We start from the raw sequence: 18,586 nt of genomic DNA, 5'->3' as shown, positions 1-18,586 counted from the left end.
ACCCATCAGTCACTGTTCACATGGTTAAAAGTAAGACAACTCATTAGTCCAGATCAAACATCTTATTTAAATAACAATGAGGTTTTGTGTTTATATGCAGATAAAGCTTCTACAGCTCTGTCAATACAGACAACAGCCCTGGATTAAAATACATGGCCTCAAACCCCATTCAGGATGTGAAAATTGTTTACGAGGGCTTTTCAACTGAAGTTGAGTTAGATGATTTCACATGGAGTTGGCATGTTTTCCTAAAAATATTCTCAAATAAACACAAAGCCAAATTACTTGGCTGTGATAAGCAACTGAGCCTAACCAATTAAGGGAAAGATGAGATGAGAATATTATATAAACCTTTTGGCTTACCTTCAAATTGTGAAGTGTGATTAAATTGCTTGGATATAATTCACTTTAGTTGGAACCATTATGTGTTTAATTATGAACTCAAAGTGCTTTTATTTTTCCCTAAATGAACATAATGTCTCTATAATTTTTTTAAATACAGCAGGACCCTGGTAAATGCTACCCTGTTTAACAGTGTTTCATTATAGTGCTCTTTTTCAAACATCAGGTTAAAATCATAATTACCGGATAAACTGAACTGAACTCAACACCTTCAAGTGATAATACTTAGATAATGGTGAGAGTATTAGAAATAATGATCATCGAGAATTGGCACAGCAAGGCATTCGAAGCAGAATCAGCAGCTCTTGATCCAAAAATGTACATTTTCTTAGTAAAAGTATCACAATCATCATGTAAATTATGGACCAATTCTCAGAAAATTACTCAGATTATGAGTAGAGCTATAAAGCTAAATAGGGTGTCATGAAAGCAATATCTTGCTATAGAGAGGTACCAAGAGCAAAAAGGGAAATGACAACTGACCCTTCACGGCTACATCTTAGATGCCGAAGTTCTTGGAAGACATTCGGCCCAGCTGTTCATCTAAAATGTAAAACTAAAAATACATTACATAAGTTTATGTATATTATTATCGTTCAATAAAAGTTCAATACAGTTCTAATTCATGTTTGTGCTTTCATCTTTTGACCCCATTTAGTGCTCTAAATTCTAAGTAACCCAAGCGTTATACTGGTTATTGTATACAGATGAGTTCAGATCTTGTACTCTAAGATGCTTGAATCACATGTTTCGAAACTTTCTACCATTTCTTCTAAAGAGTAGTTATTATCAGACAATCAGTGAAATGCTGCTTTAATTTTATGACAGTTATCTAAAAATAACTATGGCATCTGGTTTCAGAAGGCTGTCCTTATTCTGAATTACTCTTTGTTATCAAAGATACTGATAAACAGTAAGAATTTTTATAATGTAATGGCAGTACTTTACTGCCATTATATTATAATATTGTTACTTCTCTATTTTAAAATTGATTTAAAATAGACGTAACAAGTCAGTCACGATACTTTGATATTTTGGTGTCGAGGTTAGCTGGTGAACGGACGTGCTATCGGAGAGCTCCTGAGAGATTTGTGATTTTTGTTGATTTATTGATGTTTTGGATTCAAATTAATGGACTTAAGTGTGTAATTTTGGTATATTATTGGAGCTTTATTAGCGTGGTTAGTGTACTAAAGTGTTTTATAACATAATCTATGTCGGGAAGTCGCCGCTAGATGAATTCGTAATGTGTAGTGTTCGTGCAAGCTCCAGATAAGATAAGTATCATTTTCAGTTATCGATACAAATTACTTAATATCGTGTAATTTTGTTTTGTTTGCCTTGCGTATTTTAGTGCGTCTGTTTTTGGTGTTATAACGTATAATTTGACAAAACACGTTGCAAATAAGTATGGCACCTGTGCGAAGGAAAATGGCGGCCAGTAATGATGGTTCACCATCCTTATCAAAGAACGGTAGCATAAAAGAAAGGAGTCAGTGTACTAGCTGTGAAATGTACGCTTTGCGGAGTGCGGTCGGAGTGTGGTTAGATGATAATAAAGGATTGAATGTGTGTAGAAAATGTAGGGAGAATGAGGAATTGAAGTGTATTTCGGATCGTGAGTGTGATATTTTTGTCAACCTTCAGAATGAAGGAAATAGGGATATGACAAGAAACGGCAAGGTTGTACATGAAAATTGTGAGAGTGTGAGTGTAGAAAGTGTGAATGATAGTATAAATGGTTTCTCAGAGAATAAAAAAGATGAGATAGATGCATTGAGTGAGATCGCGTTGTTGAATAGTGCGAAAGAAAGAGCAAAACAGCAGCTAGAGTGCATGAACAAAAGTAGACTGAATGAACCAACCAATAATAAAAGGTATGACAGGAAAAATAGACGTAGGAATGTGAACATGAAAAAAATGAAGGATAGAGTGCTGTATGGAGACTCATTAGTACGAGGTGTGTTAGTAGAGGATTTGACAAAATCGTACCAACCCGGTGCGACCATAAAGAACGTAACTGAGTCTATTAGAGAGCAAAAGGAAAGGGTGAAAGAAATGATTGTTGTGGCAGGTACGAATGATTTGAAAGGAGATAAAATGGAAATGATAGAAGACCTGAATGAATTGTTTGAGGTAGCAAAAGAAAAGAGTGAGAGAGTTAGAATGATTAGTCTTTTGCCACGGTATGACAGTGAAATGTTTAAAAGGAGGGCCATAATTGCGAATGACTTTATGCGTGGGTTATGTATGACGAGTGGTGTGGAATTTGTGGATGTGTGGAGTGAGTTTAATGGGCAAAAGGATCTATATAAGATGGATGGCTTGCATTTGAATGGTTACAGTGTAAGAAGACTTGAGAAAGTGTTGCTGAATGTAGTGGATGTGCAAATTCAGGGAAACTAGATTTGTTAAGGGGGGGGGAGTAGATATACAGTCCTTATGGAGGCAGTTGAATGTAAGAATGAATATAATATGCCAGAGCAAATAAGGACAACAAATCTGAGTGGGATAGTTAATATAAGGCATCAAGATAGGGTTGGGGCTAATGGGGGTCTTAAATTCATGTACACTAATACTAGGAGTATTAGGAACAAAAAGGAAGAGTTTTTGGCCATGGTTGGCACTTCCAGACCACAGGTTATAGGTATTAGTGAAACATGGCTGACTGTAGATGATATAACTAGTGGGATTGAATGTGATGGGTATAGTGTGTTCAGGAATGACAGAGAGAATAAAATGGGGGGAGGAGTATTGTTGATGATAGCTGGTGAGCTCCAGCCAAGGAGAATAAAAGTTGAATTGCAGGATAGAGAAAAGAGCACATTTGAGGCCATTTGGTGTGAGATTGTGGCTAGCAGAACTAAATATACAATTGGGTGCTCTTATAGACCAGGTGATGGAAAAGATGGTGGTGACAGTATGCACAAGCAAATAGAAGAAATGGGTGGAAGGAGGGTGATTATTATGGGAGATTTCAACTATGGTCGCATTGATTGGAGTGAGGAGAGGACACATGGAAGGAAGGAACTGGATTTTATGCGGTTATTAAGGGATAACTATCTGCGACAGCATGTAATGGAAAATACTAGGGGTCAGAGAGTGCTTGACCTAGTAATTACATCTGAGGATTTGGCTGTAACAAATATGACCACATTGCCACCAATCGGTGAGAGTAATCATAGGGTCTTAACTTGGGAGGTGGCTAAAGGTGTAGAATTTTCAATTAAGACAGGGTACATGTGGAATTATCGGGCGGGAAAGTATGACAAGCTTAGGAGTTTGATTGGTTCAGTGCCATGGCATGTACAACTGCAAGGACTAGAAGTTGATAGTGCATGGGAGGTAGTTAAGAAGTGCTTGCATGAAGCAATGGCTGACTGTATACCTAGAGTCCGAATAATAAATCAAGTAGGGGTTAAATGGATTAATAACACCATTAAGCTTGAGCTGCAAAAAAAGAAACAACTATGGAGGGAATTTAAGGAGAAGGGTGACCGGCAGGCACATGAACGGTATAAAGCGCAGGCCAGAAGGATGACGAGTGTGGTAAGAAAAGCAAAAAAGGATTACGAAAGAACATTGGCCATGCAGGCTAAAGAGAATCCTAAACAGTTTTTTTACATATGTAGCAAGTAAAAGGAAAAATGTACATGGCAGATTAATTTTAAAGAATGCCGATGGTAGGGAGGTAACTGAATCAGTTGAGATAGTTGAGTTACTGAGTGAGCACTTTGCAAGAGTATATCATCCAGGTGGTGACATTGCAGAAACGAATAAACCAGTAGATTATACGGGAATTGTGGTTAATGAAGTGGAGGTGAGTAGTCTATTGCATAACCTCAATGTCAATACATCTGTGGGATTGGATGGTATACCAGCTCGTGTTGTACGAGAAGCAGCTAAAGAATTGTCAGTACCCTTGACCATTTTGTTTAATTTGAGTCTCGGGTCTGGGTTAGTCCCGAGCGGGTGGAAAGAGGGGAAAATAGTTCCACTGCATAAAGGTGGTTCCAAGACTGCTGTTGTAAATTACCGACCGATTAGCATATCAGGAATCATTGTCAAGGTCTTAGAGAAATTAGTCAAGAAAAGAATACAGGATTGGATAGATGAAAATGGGATATTATATGGGGGACAACATGGTTTTGTGAAGGGTAGATCATGCCTCAGTAACTTGCTCACGTTTTATAACACAGTGACGGCTGAACTGGATAGGGGTAATGGGTTTACAGTGATACTACTGGACCTTGCCAAGGCCTTTGATAGGATACCACATGGAACCCTAATCAGTAAACTGGAGCAGATGGGTATAGATATAGGGTTGGTGAGATGGATAAGAGGGTGGTTGAAGGAGAGATATCAAAGAGCGGTTTATTCAGGAGTGGAGTCTAAAAGACGTCTTGTGACTAGTGGAGTGCCACAGGGTTCTGTTCTTGGACCACTGCTTTTCAATTTGTTCATCAATGATATTGGAAAGGATCTGAGAGGAAGTGTTCACTTGTTTGCTGATAATGCAAAGTTGGGTAGAGCAATTGTGAGTGCACAGGATGTCAAAATTTTACAGGATGATTTGGATAGTTTGGAGGACTGAGCTAGGAAAAATGGATGTCAATTTAATGTGGCAAAGTGTAAGGTTATGCACTTTGGGGTGAAAAGAATAGCAGCAGTATATCGCATTGGTGGAACCATACTCCAGGAGATTGATGAGGCCAGGGATTTGGGAGTGTTGGTGGATAGGGAGTTGAAGTTTAGGGGGCACATTGCAAAAGTAACTAAAACAGCTCACCAAATCACTTGGCTTCTGAAAAATACTTTAACATGCAGAGACGAACAAGTTGTTGTTCCTCTGTATCGAGCCTTGATAAGACCCCATCTGGACTTCTGTGCCCAGTTATGGGCACCAGGGTTTCTTCGTGATGGGGAGGAAGTGGAGAGGGTTCAGAGACGAGTGACCAAGATGATAGCAGGTCTGTGGAATGAACCTTATGAGAATAGATTGAAGATTTGTGGGTTGCAGAAATTGGACGATAGGCGAAGGAGGAGTGATATGATTGAGACATTCAAATTACTGAAGGGTTTTTATAAGATTGATCCAGAAGATATTTTTGAAAATATGACTGGTGGTGGGAGGACTACGGGCCATGCATGGAAGCTTGGCAAGAGCATGGTTGACAAGGGTGTTAGAGCTAGGTTCTTTACTTGGAGAGTGGTAAATGAGTGGAATAAGCTTCCAGAGTCTGTTGTGGGTGCTACGACTGTGAATGAGTTCAAGGCAAGGTATGATAGATACTGTGTGAATGTTGAATAGTTGTTCTTGACATGATGTTAGGGCCTCCCTCGATGAGTCTGTCGACTCCTTGGAGTTTCCTGGAACAATAATAATAATACATATCAAAATACACTATCTACCAATAATTGTCAGGACACTTGATCATCTTAATTTAAAATAGAGAAGTAACAATATTATAATGTAATTTGTGTCGGTCACGATACATATCAAAATACACTATCTACCAATAATTGTCAGGACACTTGATCAACTTACAATTGATACCAGCAGGCAAACCCTAATAATGGGTATGTCCACCTTTGGCTTTGATCACCTCCTGCACCCATTTCAGGGAGGCTTTCCATCAATGTGTGGCAGACATCATATGGAATTTGCATCCATTCCTCCATCAAAGCAGCACTGAGTTCAGTGACAGATTGAAGACATGCTGCTCTTGACTTCAATCGCAGCTCTAATTCATCTCACAGGTGTTTGATGGAGTTGAGGTCAGGACTCTGTGCAGCCCAGGACAGTCGCTGCAGCTTGGTGGCATGGGGCATTGTCATCTTGATAGTAACATGGGTCTGTTCCATAAAAACTCCACAGTGTAGCAGCACTTGATTATCCAGAATATCAATGTACTAAGCTGCCTTCATGAAACCACGGACAACAACCAATGGTCCCACTCCAAATCAGTTGAATGCATCCCACACCATTACTTCACCACCAAACTTTACTGTGGGTACAATAACAACACACTGTGGTAAAAAGCGTTCACCAGGTGGCCTCCACACTCTGCCATCAGAGTGGAAACAGGTGAACATTGATTCATTGCACCAGAGTACCATTTTCTACTGGTCAATTGTCCAGTTCGCATGTTCTTTGCACCATGCCAGATGAGCTGCCTTGTTCGTTGTTGTGATGTTCAGCTTATGTGCCACTTCTCTTTCGTGGAAACATAGTAAATGGAGTTCTTTTCGTATTAGTGCTCCCCATGGTGTTACTGATGCTCTGGAACTCATCATGGATGGTCTGTGCTGATTGTAGCTGGTTTTTGCTTGCTACTCATTTTAACACCCTCCTGTCCCTATCAGTTATTTTTGATGGCCGCCCTAGGTGTTCTCCTGCACTAATGATGCCAGAACTTCTCCATTTGTTGATCACATTGCCAACTGTTAATTTTGGATGCTCCTGTTGAGCGACAATGTGACAGCCCACGATGACATCTCTTTCGAAGTCACTGAGTTCACGTCTTGTTGCCATACCAGTTGCATTCAACGGCTATGATGAAATACTGCTTCCTACTATCTGTACACTGGTTTTTATGTTATTAACAAACTTGGAATGTTACATAACTTCAAATAACAGGGATGTCTGGACAATTATTGGTAGATCGTGTATATCAAATACATATAACCATCTGCAAAGTTAAATATATGGTAATTTGTTTACCTAAAAATATAATCTGAATAGTTATATACTTTTTTTTTTACTGTATTGCAATACTTACCAAATGCATAAAACAATTGTTGGGATATCTGAGGGTTCATTCCTGCTACAAGAATTGTTATTCCATTGCTGAAAAAAAAAAAAAAAAAAAAAAGGATATTTAATATATATCAAAGCATCTGAAGCTTTTCTTTAATGAGCAAATAACTTTTGCAAGTGAAAGAAACACTTTTGTTATGACATTCTCAAACTTCTTCTCTCTTGGTAGTTTTCGTGGTTTCATTAATTTTTTTTTATGACACACACTGTGAAGTATTTTTTTTCAACAGAATATGGAACAATCTAATATTCTACAAAGACTGACATTTTCATTTGTGTGTATCAACAATTGTAATCTAGCAAGCTACTGATGATGGACACCATTATGATCAGAATCATGGTTCATGCTCAATGTTCTTATGCAATTCCTATTATAAACACACATGCACAACAGCTGCCTTTCACATTTGAGGCTTGCAATGGCTTTTTCTATTTCAAGTGCTGATATATAGTCCAGATTGCATACCTGTTAAACATTTTTTAAATATACCTATTGTTTGCTTCCTCATTTATTAAATTTCAAACTCCAGACATTTACACCTTATTTTCATGACTTGATTCATACTGTGGCACTCTTTTCTCTATTTCTAAGCTTTCTTAGCAACCTCTACAAAATATGCTTTCACAATATTCATCTACTTTCAAAAATCATTCCATGAGTGGTATTTACATATTTTTACAGATAATTTGACTTTCCAATAATATTCTCTATATGCTCTAAGAGCACATGCTGATTTAAGAACCTAAAATTTGAAAATTTTAGGTTCTTAAGTCAGCATGTGCTTACTTACACTATCAAACCCCATCTTTTACTGAATAATCTTTGTGCACTCAATGGACAAAACATTACAGATAGGGATGATGGGAAGTTGACACTGGCATCTCCTGCGCAGAGTGAAACATACTCAAACGATTGCAGGTGGTAAATAGAGACATTGGGGGTTCCCAAGTGTATTGTAATCATGAACATGACTAAATGTAGCAATCTTAGAGACTTTTTGATAGTGAAATGTAAATATAGGACGTTATTTACATTTCACTTCCTGCCACCACATTTCTCAGAAACTTAGTATTGTACACACGTTGAAGAACCGTGCCTCTCTCCTTACAACAGATCAACAAGACCTCCAGGAAGAACTATCCCTGATATCCACCAACCTTACCATGAATGGATTTCCTCGAAGACTCGTCCACAAGATACTTTTCTCTGAATCCCGACAAAGACAACAAGATGATATACATTATATTTCTACCATCGTCATTCCATACTTAGGGACAGTTTCCAATAAGATTGCTAGACTCCTTAGACCACATAAAATAAGAGTGGCCTTTAAACCTACAGAAACGATTAGACAATTCTTAAGATCTCCAAAAGATAGCCATCCTTTCTCCAAATATGCTTGAGTTTATAACATACCCTGCTCGTGCGGCTTGAATTACATCGGCCAAACTTCAAGGAGCCTTGAAATCAGGCAAAAAGAACACATAGGTGACGTCAATAATAACAGAGAAGAAAAATCGGGGTTAGCCTTTCATTTCTCAAGAACGAACCATACCATAGAGTGGGATAGAAGCACAATTCCTTACATGGAGGAGGACTTCCGCTCCCAAATTTTTAAGGAGGCCACAACAGTTGCCCGCTGTATACAAAACCTTAACAGGAACCAAGGATTAATCTTGCCGTGATCTGGAAGACCCTTATTAGATCCCTCAACTCGCCAAAACTGAATTATAGTGCCAACTATAGAACGTTCCTAAATAACAACAAGTGATATCATGCACACTCTATGCATGTATTATACGTGCTCTGTTCTTTGTTTAATATAATTGGAATCAGTTGATTATAGTTTATAACAGTTTTTTACTTTTTAGTGCCTTACATCAGTTATGTACCCTGAAGATGCCAACAGCCTTAGTTGGTATAACATAGTTGTTTATTATATGCACTCGATCAATATAATCCCATTAAAAGTCATTCCAGATCCTTTTGGTCAAGAAAATTAAATGTTTTTTAACATAGTACTTCATTATTTGATGCTCATGTTCATAAAAATAGCAACATAATTACTAAAACAAGTCTGTGTACTAATAACATTCAAATGAGGTGTGGCAGGCCATAATCTATCCAAGGCTGGCATAACAGTAAGACCTTTCAAAAGGCATATACTTGAGTAAGCATCTAAATCATAAAGTATGACATCTAGCACATTGAAAATGCAAGCATGAACTGAAGAAGCTATATATACTGTACTTGCTTAGAGATAAGAGTGCTTAATGAACAATAGAATGAATTCTGTTCCAAAACTCAGATTTTTTGTCCTGCAAAATCAAAATCATATATATCTTGACACACACACACACACACACACACACACACACACACACACACACACACACACACACACACACACACACACACACACACACACACACACACGAGAGAGAAAAATTATGTAAATATTTTAACTGCCCTACTGCAACATTAGATTTATCAAGTCAGTTGGCTGTGACAGGCTATTAAGCTTAATATTTTAAGGGAAAAAGGTAGTTAGAAAGGTGAATTAAAAATAAAAATTAATGTACCTAAAAATAAAGCAACACAAGAATTTATTTACAATAAGTTATAAGTATATGCATAAAAAATAAAAAAGGTATATGTAAAATAAAATAACAGTGCGAGAGAATGTACAGATGGAAATGGAGCAAGGTTGAACCATGTAAATGTAAAAAGTCTATTCAAAAGATAGTTTTCTATCTGCTTTCTGTAGAAAAACAAAACTTACTGTATGTTATTTCAATTCACTGTATGTCAGAAAACACATTTACAGCAATTTTTCTTACTTTGAACCATCTGGAGAGATTATTTGATTTTTATAGTCAGGTAATCTGGCTTCATGGATCATATCATCAACAGTAAATACAGTTAAAGTTCTGCATAGAAGTGATTTCAAATCCAAACGCTTCTTCAAAAAAAAAAAAAAAAGCTGCGGAAGCACTTCATCAGCAAGATAACAAATTGAGAATAAACATGCACATATATTATAGTTTTAACTCCCCCCCCCACTTACTGTTTTTTTAACCATAAAATATTCATGTAAAATTACAACTCAAAGGCCATAATTATCTTCATATTAATGTTTTTGCTGGATAGTGCTCTTTCTCAAAATAATTCTATCCTTACTAACTAAATCATTATTTCATTTCTTTGAACATCAGACTTATTACTTATTATATAAATAACTTCATTTGATTTACCTATATGTGCTTTTCTATCATCATCATCAAATTTCTGCCATGTACCCTCAAGGGGTGTACAGGATATGACAGTACTACATGAAAAAAATTACATCATTATTAATTTCCTATCTACAATTTTCCTCCAAATCAGTCTGTTACTTGTCAAGACTCCAACATTATCAGATCTCATATTTCTATCGTCTAAAGCACTTTGTACCGTATCAATCCACTATCTTTGTCTTCCTCTGGGTCATTTTCCAGCCAACCTGGCAGAGAACACTTGTTTTGCTAATCTTTCCTCTCCCATTCTATTTAAGTGACCATACCACCTGAGATTAGCTCTGCTAATGCATTCCTGGATGCTGACAATGTCAAGTTCTTTCCTAATATCCTCGTTTTTAATATGATATTGCCATTGATGCCATCTGTTCACGCCTATAATCTTTCTCAGGACTCTCATATCTGTGGTCTCTAGTCTTTGGTCAAGTGTTTTACTTCTGACCCAGCTCTCAGATCCATAAGTTAAAACTGGTTTGAACACTGTCTTGTATACAGCTAATTTAGTGTTCCGACTAATTTCTCTCTTATTCCATATGAATTTATTCAATTCACTTCCCACCATACCAGCTTTGCTGATTCTGTTGTCTATTTCTATATTTAATTTACGATCTTCAGTAAAAATCGTGCCTAAATAGCTGAAATGTTTTACTTGTTCCACAGGCTCTCCATTCACAACACAGTTGATATTTTCAATGTCTTTGTCTTTTTATTGCTGACCTTCATACCATATCTATTACAACAGCTATTCAATTTAGTCAGAGAATCTTGCAGACTTGTAGCGGATTTATTTAGAAGTATAACATCATCCGCATAAAGCAAAGAGCTGACATTAACATCTCCAATTTTGATATCATGTTTAATACCACTTTCCTTCGTAACGTGATCCATATCTTCTTCTTATTGTGCTATCTTCCATCGAAGGTCAGCGACCATCTTGGCGAACTAATCTGAGCAGTTGTGCACTGCTCTTTCCTGTCCAAGTCTTGATGTTGTCAAACCATGATATTCTTTTTCTTCCTCTAGTTCCTTTGCCATCAATTCTTCCTACCAAAATATTTTGTAGAAGTTGGTATTTGCTGTTTCTCATGATGTGGCGATGTTTTTCGTTTCTTGATTATTTGTACAAGATGCTTAGCTTTGCCAATGGATTTTAAGACCTCTTCATTGGTAATTTTTTCTGTCCATGATATCTTTAGCATTCTTCTGTATAGCCACATCTCAAAGGCTTCGATTTTCTTGATGGTTGTTGCCTTCAATGTCCATGTTTCAACTCCATAGAGCAGAATAGACCACACGTAACATTTCAGCATTCGGCATCTGACTTCCATGTTTAGGTCTTTATTGCAGAATAGTGTTCTCATTTTCATGAAGGACTGCCGTGCAACTTCAATCCTTGTCTTTATATCTATTTCTGGATCCCACCGTTCATTAAGCCAACAACCAAGATATTTATATCTTGACACTTGATCAATATTTTTCCCATTGAGTGTCAGTTTCATTGATGAGGCTGGATGTTTGCTGATGATCATGTATTTTGTCTTGTTGATGTTTATATTTATTCCCATTCTTTGGCTTTCTATGTATACTCTGTCAATGAGTTTTTGGAGATCCATAATGTTATCTGCAATTAGCACGGTGTCATCTGCATATCGTAGGTTGTTAACAATCTTTCCATTTATTGCGATTCCCTCTGGACATTCTTCCAATGCTTTTTTAAAGATTACCTCTGCGTATATGTTGAACAGGAGTGGTGAGAGCACACATCCTTGTCTCACTCCTCTTTCGATGTTAATATCATTGGTGGTAATGTTGTCTAATTGAACAGTAGCTGACTGATTCCAATACAGATTTGTTATTAGTCTTATGTCTTGTTCGTCTAGCCTTGTTTGTTGAAGGACTTCTATTAAGTTAGTGTGTTTGACTTTGTCGAATACTTTTTCAAAATCTATGAAACACATAAAGACAGATTTCTGTTTTTCTATGCATTTTTGTATCAATATTTGGGTACAGAAAAGGGCCTCTCTAGTACCAAAACCATTCCGAAAGCCGAATTGTGTTTCACTTAGAGTTTCTTCACTTTTTCTATAAATGCGATTCTGAATTACTTTCAAAAATATTTTTAATGTTTGGCTCATTAGACTAATAAGTCGGAAGTCACCACAGGAATTCGCTTTGGGTTTCTTTGGGATAGTGATAAATGTAGATTTGAGCCAATCTGATGGAAATTCATCACTTTCATATATTTCATTAAATAGTTTTTCAAGAAGTTTGATGTTATCTGGTTCTATTAATTTTAAAAATTCTGTTTGCACACCATCTGGCCCACTGGCTTTTCCTGTTTTACTTGTTCGTATAGCATTCTCTATTTCGCATTTCATGATTGCTGGTCCTTGAATGTTATCTTTTATATTTATAGGCTTCTGTCTAGTATCATTGAAAAGTTCTGTTACATATTTTATCCAAATCTGTGCTTTATTCTCTTCTTCTAGAACTATTTTTCTATTTTCGTCTCTTAGAGACACTATTTGCTTTTTCCTCAGTTTTCCGGAAATTTCGTTGATTTTCTTATACAGATTGAAATTATCATGTTCCTTCTGAAGCAGTTCAATTTCAGTACATAAATTTTTCATTAAATTTTCCTTGGCTTCGTTTATTTTTTTCTTGATGATGTTATGTGTTTCTGTATACCTGGCTAGGTCTTTGTTTTTGTACATTCTTCTTGTATCAATAAGAGAAAGAATCTCATCTGTCATCCATTCCTGTTGTTTTATATTATTCACATAACAACCTACTTCTTCAATACTTGTTGTTACGATGGCATTCTTTAAGCTATTCCAAAGAGATTCCACACTTTTATTTTCTTCTATGTTAATCTGTTGTAATCGCAGGTTAAGCTGTGTCTTGGTACTTTTATTTATGTTCGGGTCTTTCAGTTTTTCTACATCAATTTTCTTTTTCTTCTTTTGTGATTTTTTAGCTGATTTTAATCTAAGACGTACTTCTGCAACTATGGGATTGTGGTCTGATGAGGTATCTGCTCCAGGATAAGTCTTTGCACTCTTTATACTACTGTGGAATCTTTTATTTATCAGTATATAATCAATTTGATTTCGGACAATGTTATGTTGGTTATCTTGAGGCGATTTCCAAGTGTACAGTCTTCTGGGTGGAAGTTTAAATCAGGTATTTGCTATTGTTAGATCTTCTTCCTGACAGAACTGGACTAGGCGATCTCCTCTGTCATTTCTGGTGCCTAAGCCATGTTCGCCAACAATTTCTCCATCACCCCCTCTTCCTACTTTTGCATTGAAGTCACCCATCACTATGTTTATATCATGTTTCTTTGTTAGGTTTTTAATCTCTTTTAGGTGTTCATAAAACTCTTCAACGTCTTCTTCACTTTTGTCGGCTGTGGGTGCATAAGCTTGGATGATATTTATGTTAACGGGGTTTCCCTTAAGTTGTAACAGCATTATCCTTTCAGAAAATGGAATCCAATTTAGTACTGATTTATTGATTTCTTCATCTACTATTACAGCTACACCATGTCGATGTTTGTTCTCATCATTCCCAGAGTAATACATTGTTGTATTATCTTGTTGACACTTTCCAGATCCTGGCCATCTTGTCTCGCAATTTCCCAAAATCCAGATGCCCAGCCTCTTCATTTCTCTTGTGGCATTTCTTAATTTGCCAGCTTCATACAGAGTTCTGACATTCCAAGTTGCAATTTTAAAAGTGGACACCATTTTGAGCCCGGAGATTCTTCGCACCCCTGTCCCATTCAAGGGACGCCGGGAACTTGGGGCCAATTGTAAGGGTTTGCTCGCCATGGTGGTTGTTCTGGAGATAAGGTAGAGCAGTAGTTTCTCCGTTTGCTTTCTGCTCCGCAGTATTACAGACATACACAATATAATCATATTGTCATCTGCAAATCTCTGATCACAAGCTTTTCCGTCATCATTTGGCTTCAACCTTGAGTCAGTACTGACAATGCTGCTTCCCAATGTCAGGGGCAGTGACCCCCAGCAGGTACTTATTTAATGGCGGGACTACTCGCCATGTCACCGAGTTGTCATTGGGCTTTGTGAAGTTTTAAGTGAGACAGAGTTGCCACTTCTGCTCCCCCACGCCCTGATAGCTCAGTCGCTGTTGGTCCAAGGCTGCTTATTCGACAGATTGCTCTGCTTATATCGCAGCTAGCCTCCATATCTGAAGGCTGTTCCCCGATCCGCCACCTGACTACTACACCCGGTAGTAGTCAGCTCTGCCCCGGATCCATATAGATAATGAATAACAGAGGGGATAATGTACATCCTTGTCTCACACCAGATTTAACATTAAACCATCTTCCTGTACTTCCTTCAATTCTAACTGCTGACTTACAACTCAAATAAAGACTAAGTATTGCTTGATATAATGCCCCATTGACACCATATAACTGCAGCGTATTGAATAGCTTCTCTCTTGGCACCTTGTCATTGCCTTTTCCAGATCGACAAAACTTAAATACAGATCTTTGTTATATTCCCATGCTTTCTCGACTATTTGTCGTAAAGTGAAGATCTGATCCTGACAGCCTCTATTTGGCCTGAATCCAGCTTGTTCTTCACCAAGCTTTTCTTAAACAATTCTTCTTAACCATTTCTCAAGTATACTTGCATAGATCTTGCCAGGAACACTCAGTAGAGAAATACCTCTGTAATTCTCACATGCAGTTTTATTTCCCTTTTTATATATGGGTACTATGAGAGCTCTACTTCAATCATCGGGAATTCGTCCCTCTGTCCAGGCTTTCTGAACTATGCAGTACAGCCACTGTAAGACTCTTATACCACCATACTTCAGCATTTCTGGTCGAATATCATCTACTCCTGCTGCCTTTCCACATTTCAAGCCTTTGATGGCTTTTTCTACTTCAAGTATGGATATGTATTCCTGACTGCATGCCTGGTCAGTGTTTTTTACCACTGTGCTGTCATCACTGCTTGTTTCATTTAGCAGTTTTTCAAAGTAATTACTCCATACTTCAAGGATATCTTTTTCTCCCGTTTTCATGTCACCTTTATCATCTCTAATTCCTTTTATAGCACTCTTTCCTCCATTCTTAAGCTTCTTCAACAACCTCCAGAATATTTTACCACCTTCTTGATATTTATTTTTTATATTCTTGCCAAAGTCCTCCATGACTTTTGTTTAGCTAGTTTTACACAGTGTTTAGCATTCTTGCATTTGTCTCTATATTCTCTAAGAGCACAAGCTGACTTATTTGAGAGGAACTTTTGGTATGCTTTATTCTTTTCCTTCACTGCCTCTTTAACTTCCTGTGTCCACCAGGGAGTTCTGATTTTTTTATCCTTACAGACAACCTCACAACATGCCTCTCTGGCAGAATCAATCAATGTTTTCTTCAGAGTTTGCCACTGAATCTCCAAGGTTTGATTCCTGTTCTCAAACTCTTTCATTTTTTCTTCAATAATCTTTGTGTATTTTAGTCTACAGCTCACATCTGAGAGCTGCTCAACTTTTATTCGCTTTAAAACTTTCTTACATGTTATTCTTTTCAATATGAAATTCAATTTTATCCTGCTCAAGACTAAATAGTGATCACTTCCAATTTCAAATCCTCTGTACACTCTGGTGTCCTGCACCAGGGAGGAAACATCACTATCAACAATAACATAGTCAATGAGACTTTTCTTATTCCTAGCCTCTTCTCTACATGTGAAATTGTGCACATTTTTATGTTGGAACGTGGTGTTAGTAATAACCAGTCCATGTCCTGAGCAGAAATCCAACAGATATTTGCCATTATTATTAGCTTTGCTCTTTTCTCGAAATTTTCCCAAATTATTTTTGTATGTCTCACAATCATTTCCTACTCTGCTATTTAGATCCCCAACAAGGACCAACTTTTCATTTTTCATTGTGTCAGTTGCTTTTTCTAAAGCCTCAAAAAATTCCTCCACTTCTACCTTAGTAGAACCTTCTGTGGGACCATAGGCACAAATAAGTCTCATTGTCCAGTTCCCTCTTCTCATATTTGCCCACATTACTCTACTTGAGACTGACTGCCATTCAAGAAGATTAGCCTTGTATTTTGTGTTGAATACTATGGCTACTCCTTCTTTTCCTTGATTGTCATTACCTGAATATAATATTTTGTATATATTGCTCAGAAAGATCTCACCAGTTTTGGTCTTTTTTGTTTCAGTCACCCCTATTATGTCGATCTGGTACTTATCTAATTCCTCAGCCAGCTCCATTTCTTTGCCATTCAGGCTTCTTACGTTGATAGTACCGATCTTTAACTCTGGTGATGTTGAGTTGGGGTTTATTTTCAGATTTGTTCCAGTAGCTGACTTTTCGCTGTTCGCCCTGGTTCCCTGGCGAAAACAACGGGGGCCTTGTTTAACCGGGCGACGCCCCAGCCGGCATGAAATTTTGTCATGTTGTACCATCATTCTATATTTTGGTTTAACCAATAAGAATACAATTTGGTCGGCTAAATCCCAAATTGCCAGCCCATGCTCGTCCATTCAGTATCCAAGTAGCTACCCAACAGGGTGCACAACGAGAAGGTGAGGATTGGACATTAGGTCAGAAGCCCTGGTCGGTTCTCCGCATTCCTTTAAAGGCTATGTGGAGGTCTCCTCTCAGTTATACATCTTTGATCCTTAAGCACCCATTTTCTATTATTTTAATTTCTTAATAGCTTGGTAACACATTCATCTGAAGACTCAACATTTAGTATGCAGTAATATGCTATAAATCATTTAATTTTATTCCAACGATCATCATCGTCATGTTTGTCAAGGATTTAGACTAGAGTGGCCTGTTCTGGCCTTAGAAGTCATTGTTGAATCTCTTAAGAAAACGTCCTAGTTTTTCTTTTTCCCTAATGGTTTGTAATTTAAGGCTTGGTTTGGTAATCTTTCTGTTTACATTCTTTTTACTCTAATGATACTAAGAGATATTTTAAGTGATATCTGAAATAGTCTATAAAGCTCAAAACAATCTAACAGCAGTTCAGATATAAATTTGTTGGAATATCCCTCTTTAACCAGTGAATAACATGCTTGCATATTCTTCACAACACTCAACACTGTTTTCAAAAGAAATACAAAAAATAATTTTATATGTACAAATATCCAATGTTAATCTATAACAACTTTTGTTTTCATTTCTTTGGAATGAGATTTCTTTTTTCTCAAGAAATTATTACATATCTGTGGTCTTATAAATATGATATTAGTTGGTTTTATGAGCTCAGATAGCAGACATTCCTTAAGTTACAATAAAATGATTCTTGATAATAATCCATTTTTGTACATCAAGGAGGAGGGAGGGGATGACAAAGTTTTTACAGTAATATTTTCAAGAGTTGAATACTCAAATAAATAAATAAATAAAATAATAATTATAAAAAAACAACTTTAAAACTATATAGGCCAAAAGTCTGAAATCATAGTGACTGGTGTCCAGATAAAGTAAGAAAGACTGGTCTTGAAAACTATTGTTTCTAGGTGGATATGCTAACCACCTGCCATGTACCATTAATGGGCTGGTGATACACAATACCCACTCCCAGCAGAGTCCTGTGGTATGGGCCTGTTTTTGAAGCAAGTCCTGTCCATTAAAAACATATTTTCCAAAGTTGCAGGAAATACCAACTAGACCACAAGATGGCAGATGACTCATTGGTTGGTGAAACAGCACTACCCAGCTTACTGGAGGTGTGAAGCAGCCACTGCACATTTCTTTTCTAGGGGTTTGCACTCTCTATACCTTCCCTTTCTTCTTACCTGTACTGCATGTAGCCTTACTAGTCATGCTCTCCATGTCATAACCATTGAATTAAGAAGCCAGTACTTGCTCCATTTAGACAGTGGTTTCTACATGTTGGTCACCAGATAGAACATGGGACTAAACCTGTTGATAACACTTTAGGAAGCTTCTCAATCACGTGGAAAATAATCCCGCTGTTTACTCTTTCAGATTGCATCTGAAAGGATAGCAGCTTACAAGGGACATCACTGAGGTCATGGAAGTTATGTCCACAAGTCC

The 18,586-nt window shown here is 37.2% G+C and overlaps 1 protein-coding gene across 3 annotated transcripts in view; it reads right to left on the bottom strand.

Moving 5' to 3' along the window:
• Positions 1–18,586, bottom strand: part of Nup133 (nuclear pore complex protein Nup133) — a 269,882-nt gene that overhangs the window by 180,887 nt on the left and 70,409 nt on the right. For all 3 annotated transcript variants that reach the window (XM_090402314.1, XM_090402316.1, XM_090402315.1), the window contains exon 10: positions 7,185–7,252. In XM_090402314.1, coding sequence (XP_090258440.1) covers positions 7,185–7,252 — 68 coding nt within the window. The remainder of the gene's footprint in view (positions 1–7,184; positions 7,253–18,586) is intronic.

This window comes from Typopeltis vanoorti, chromosome 13 (assembly GCF_054136105.1).
Source record: "Typopeltis vanoorti isolate ZY-2024b chromosome 13, IOZ_Tvanoo_1.0, whole genome shotgun sequence".
Classification (NCBI taxonomy): domain Eukaryota; kingdom Metazoa; phylum Arthropoda; class Arachnida; order Uropygi; family Thelyphonidae; genus Typopeltis; species Typopeltis vanoorti.
The sequence above is the reverse complement of the archived record's forward strand: the minus strand, read 5'-3'. Positions and strand labels throughout refer to the sequence as shown.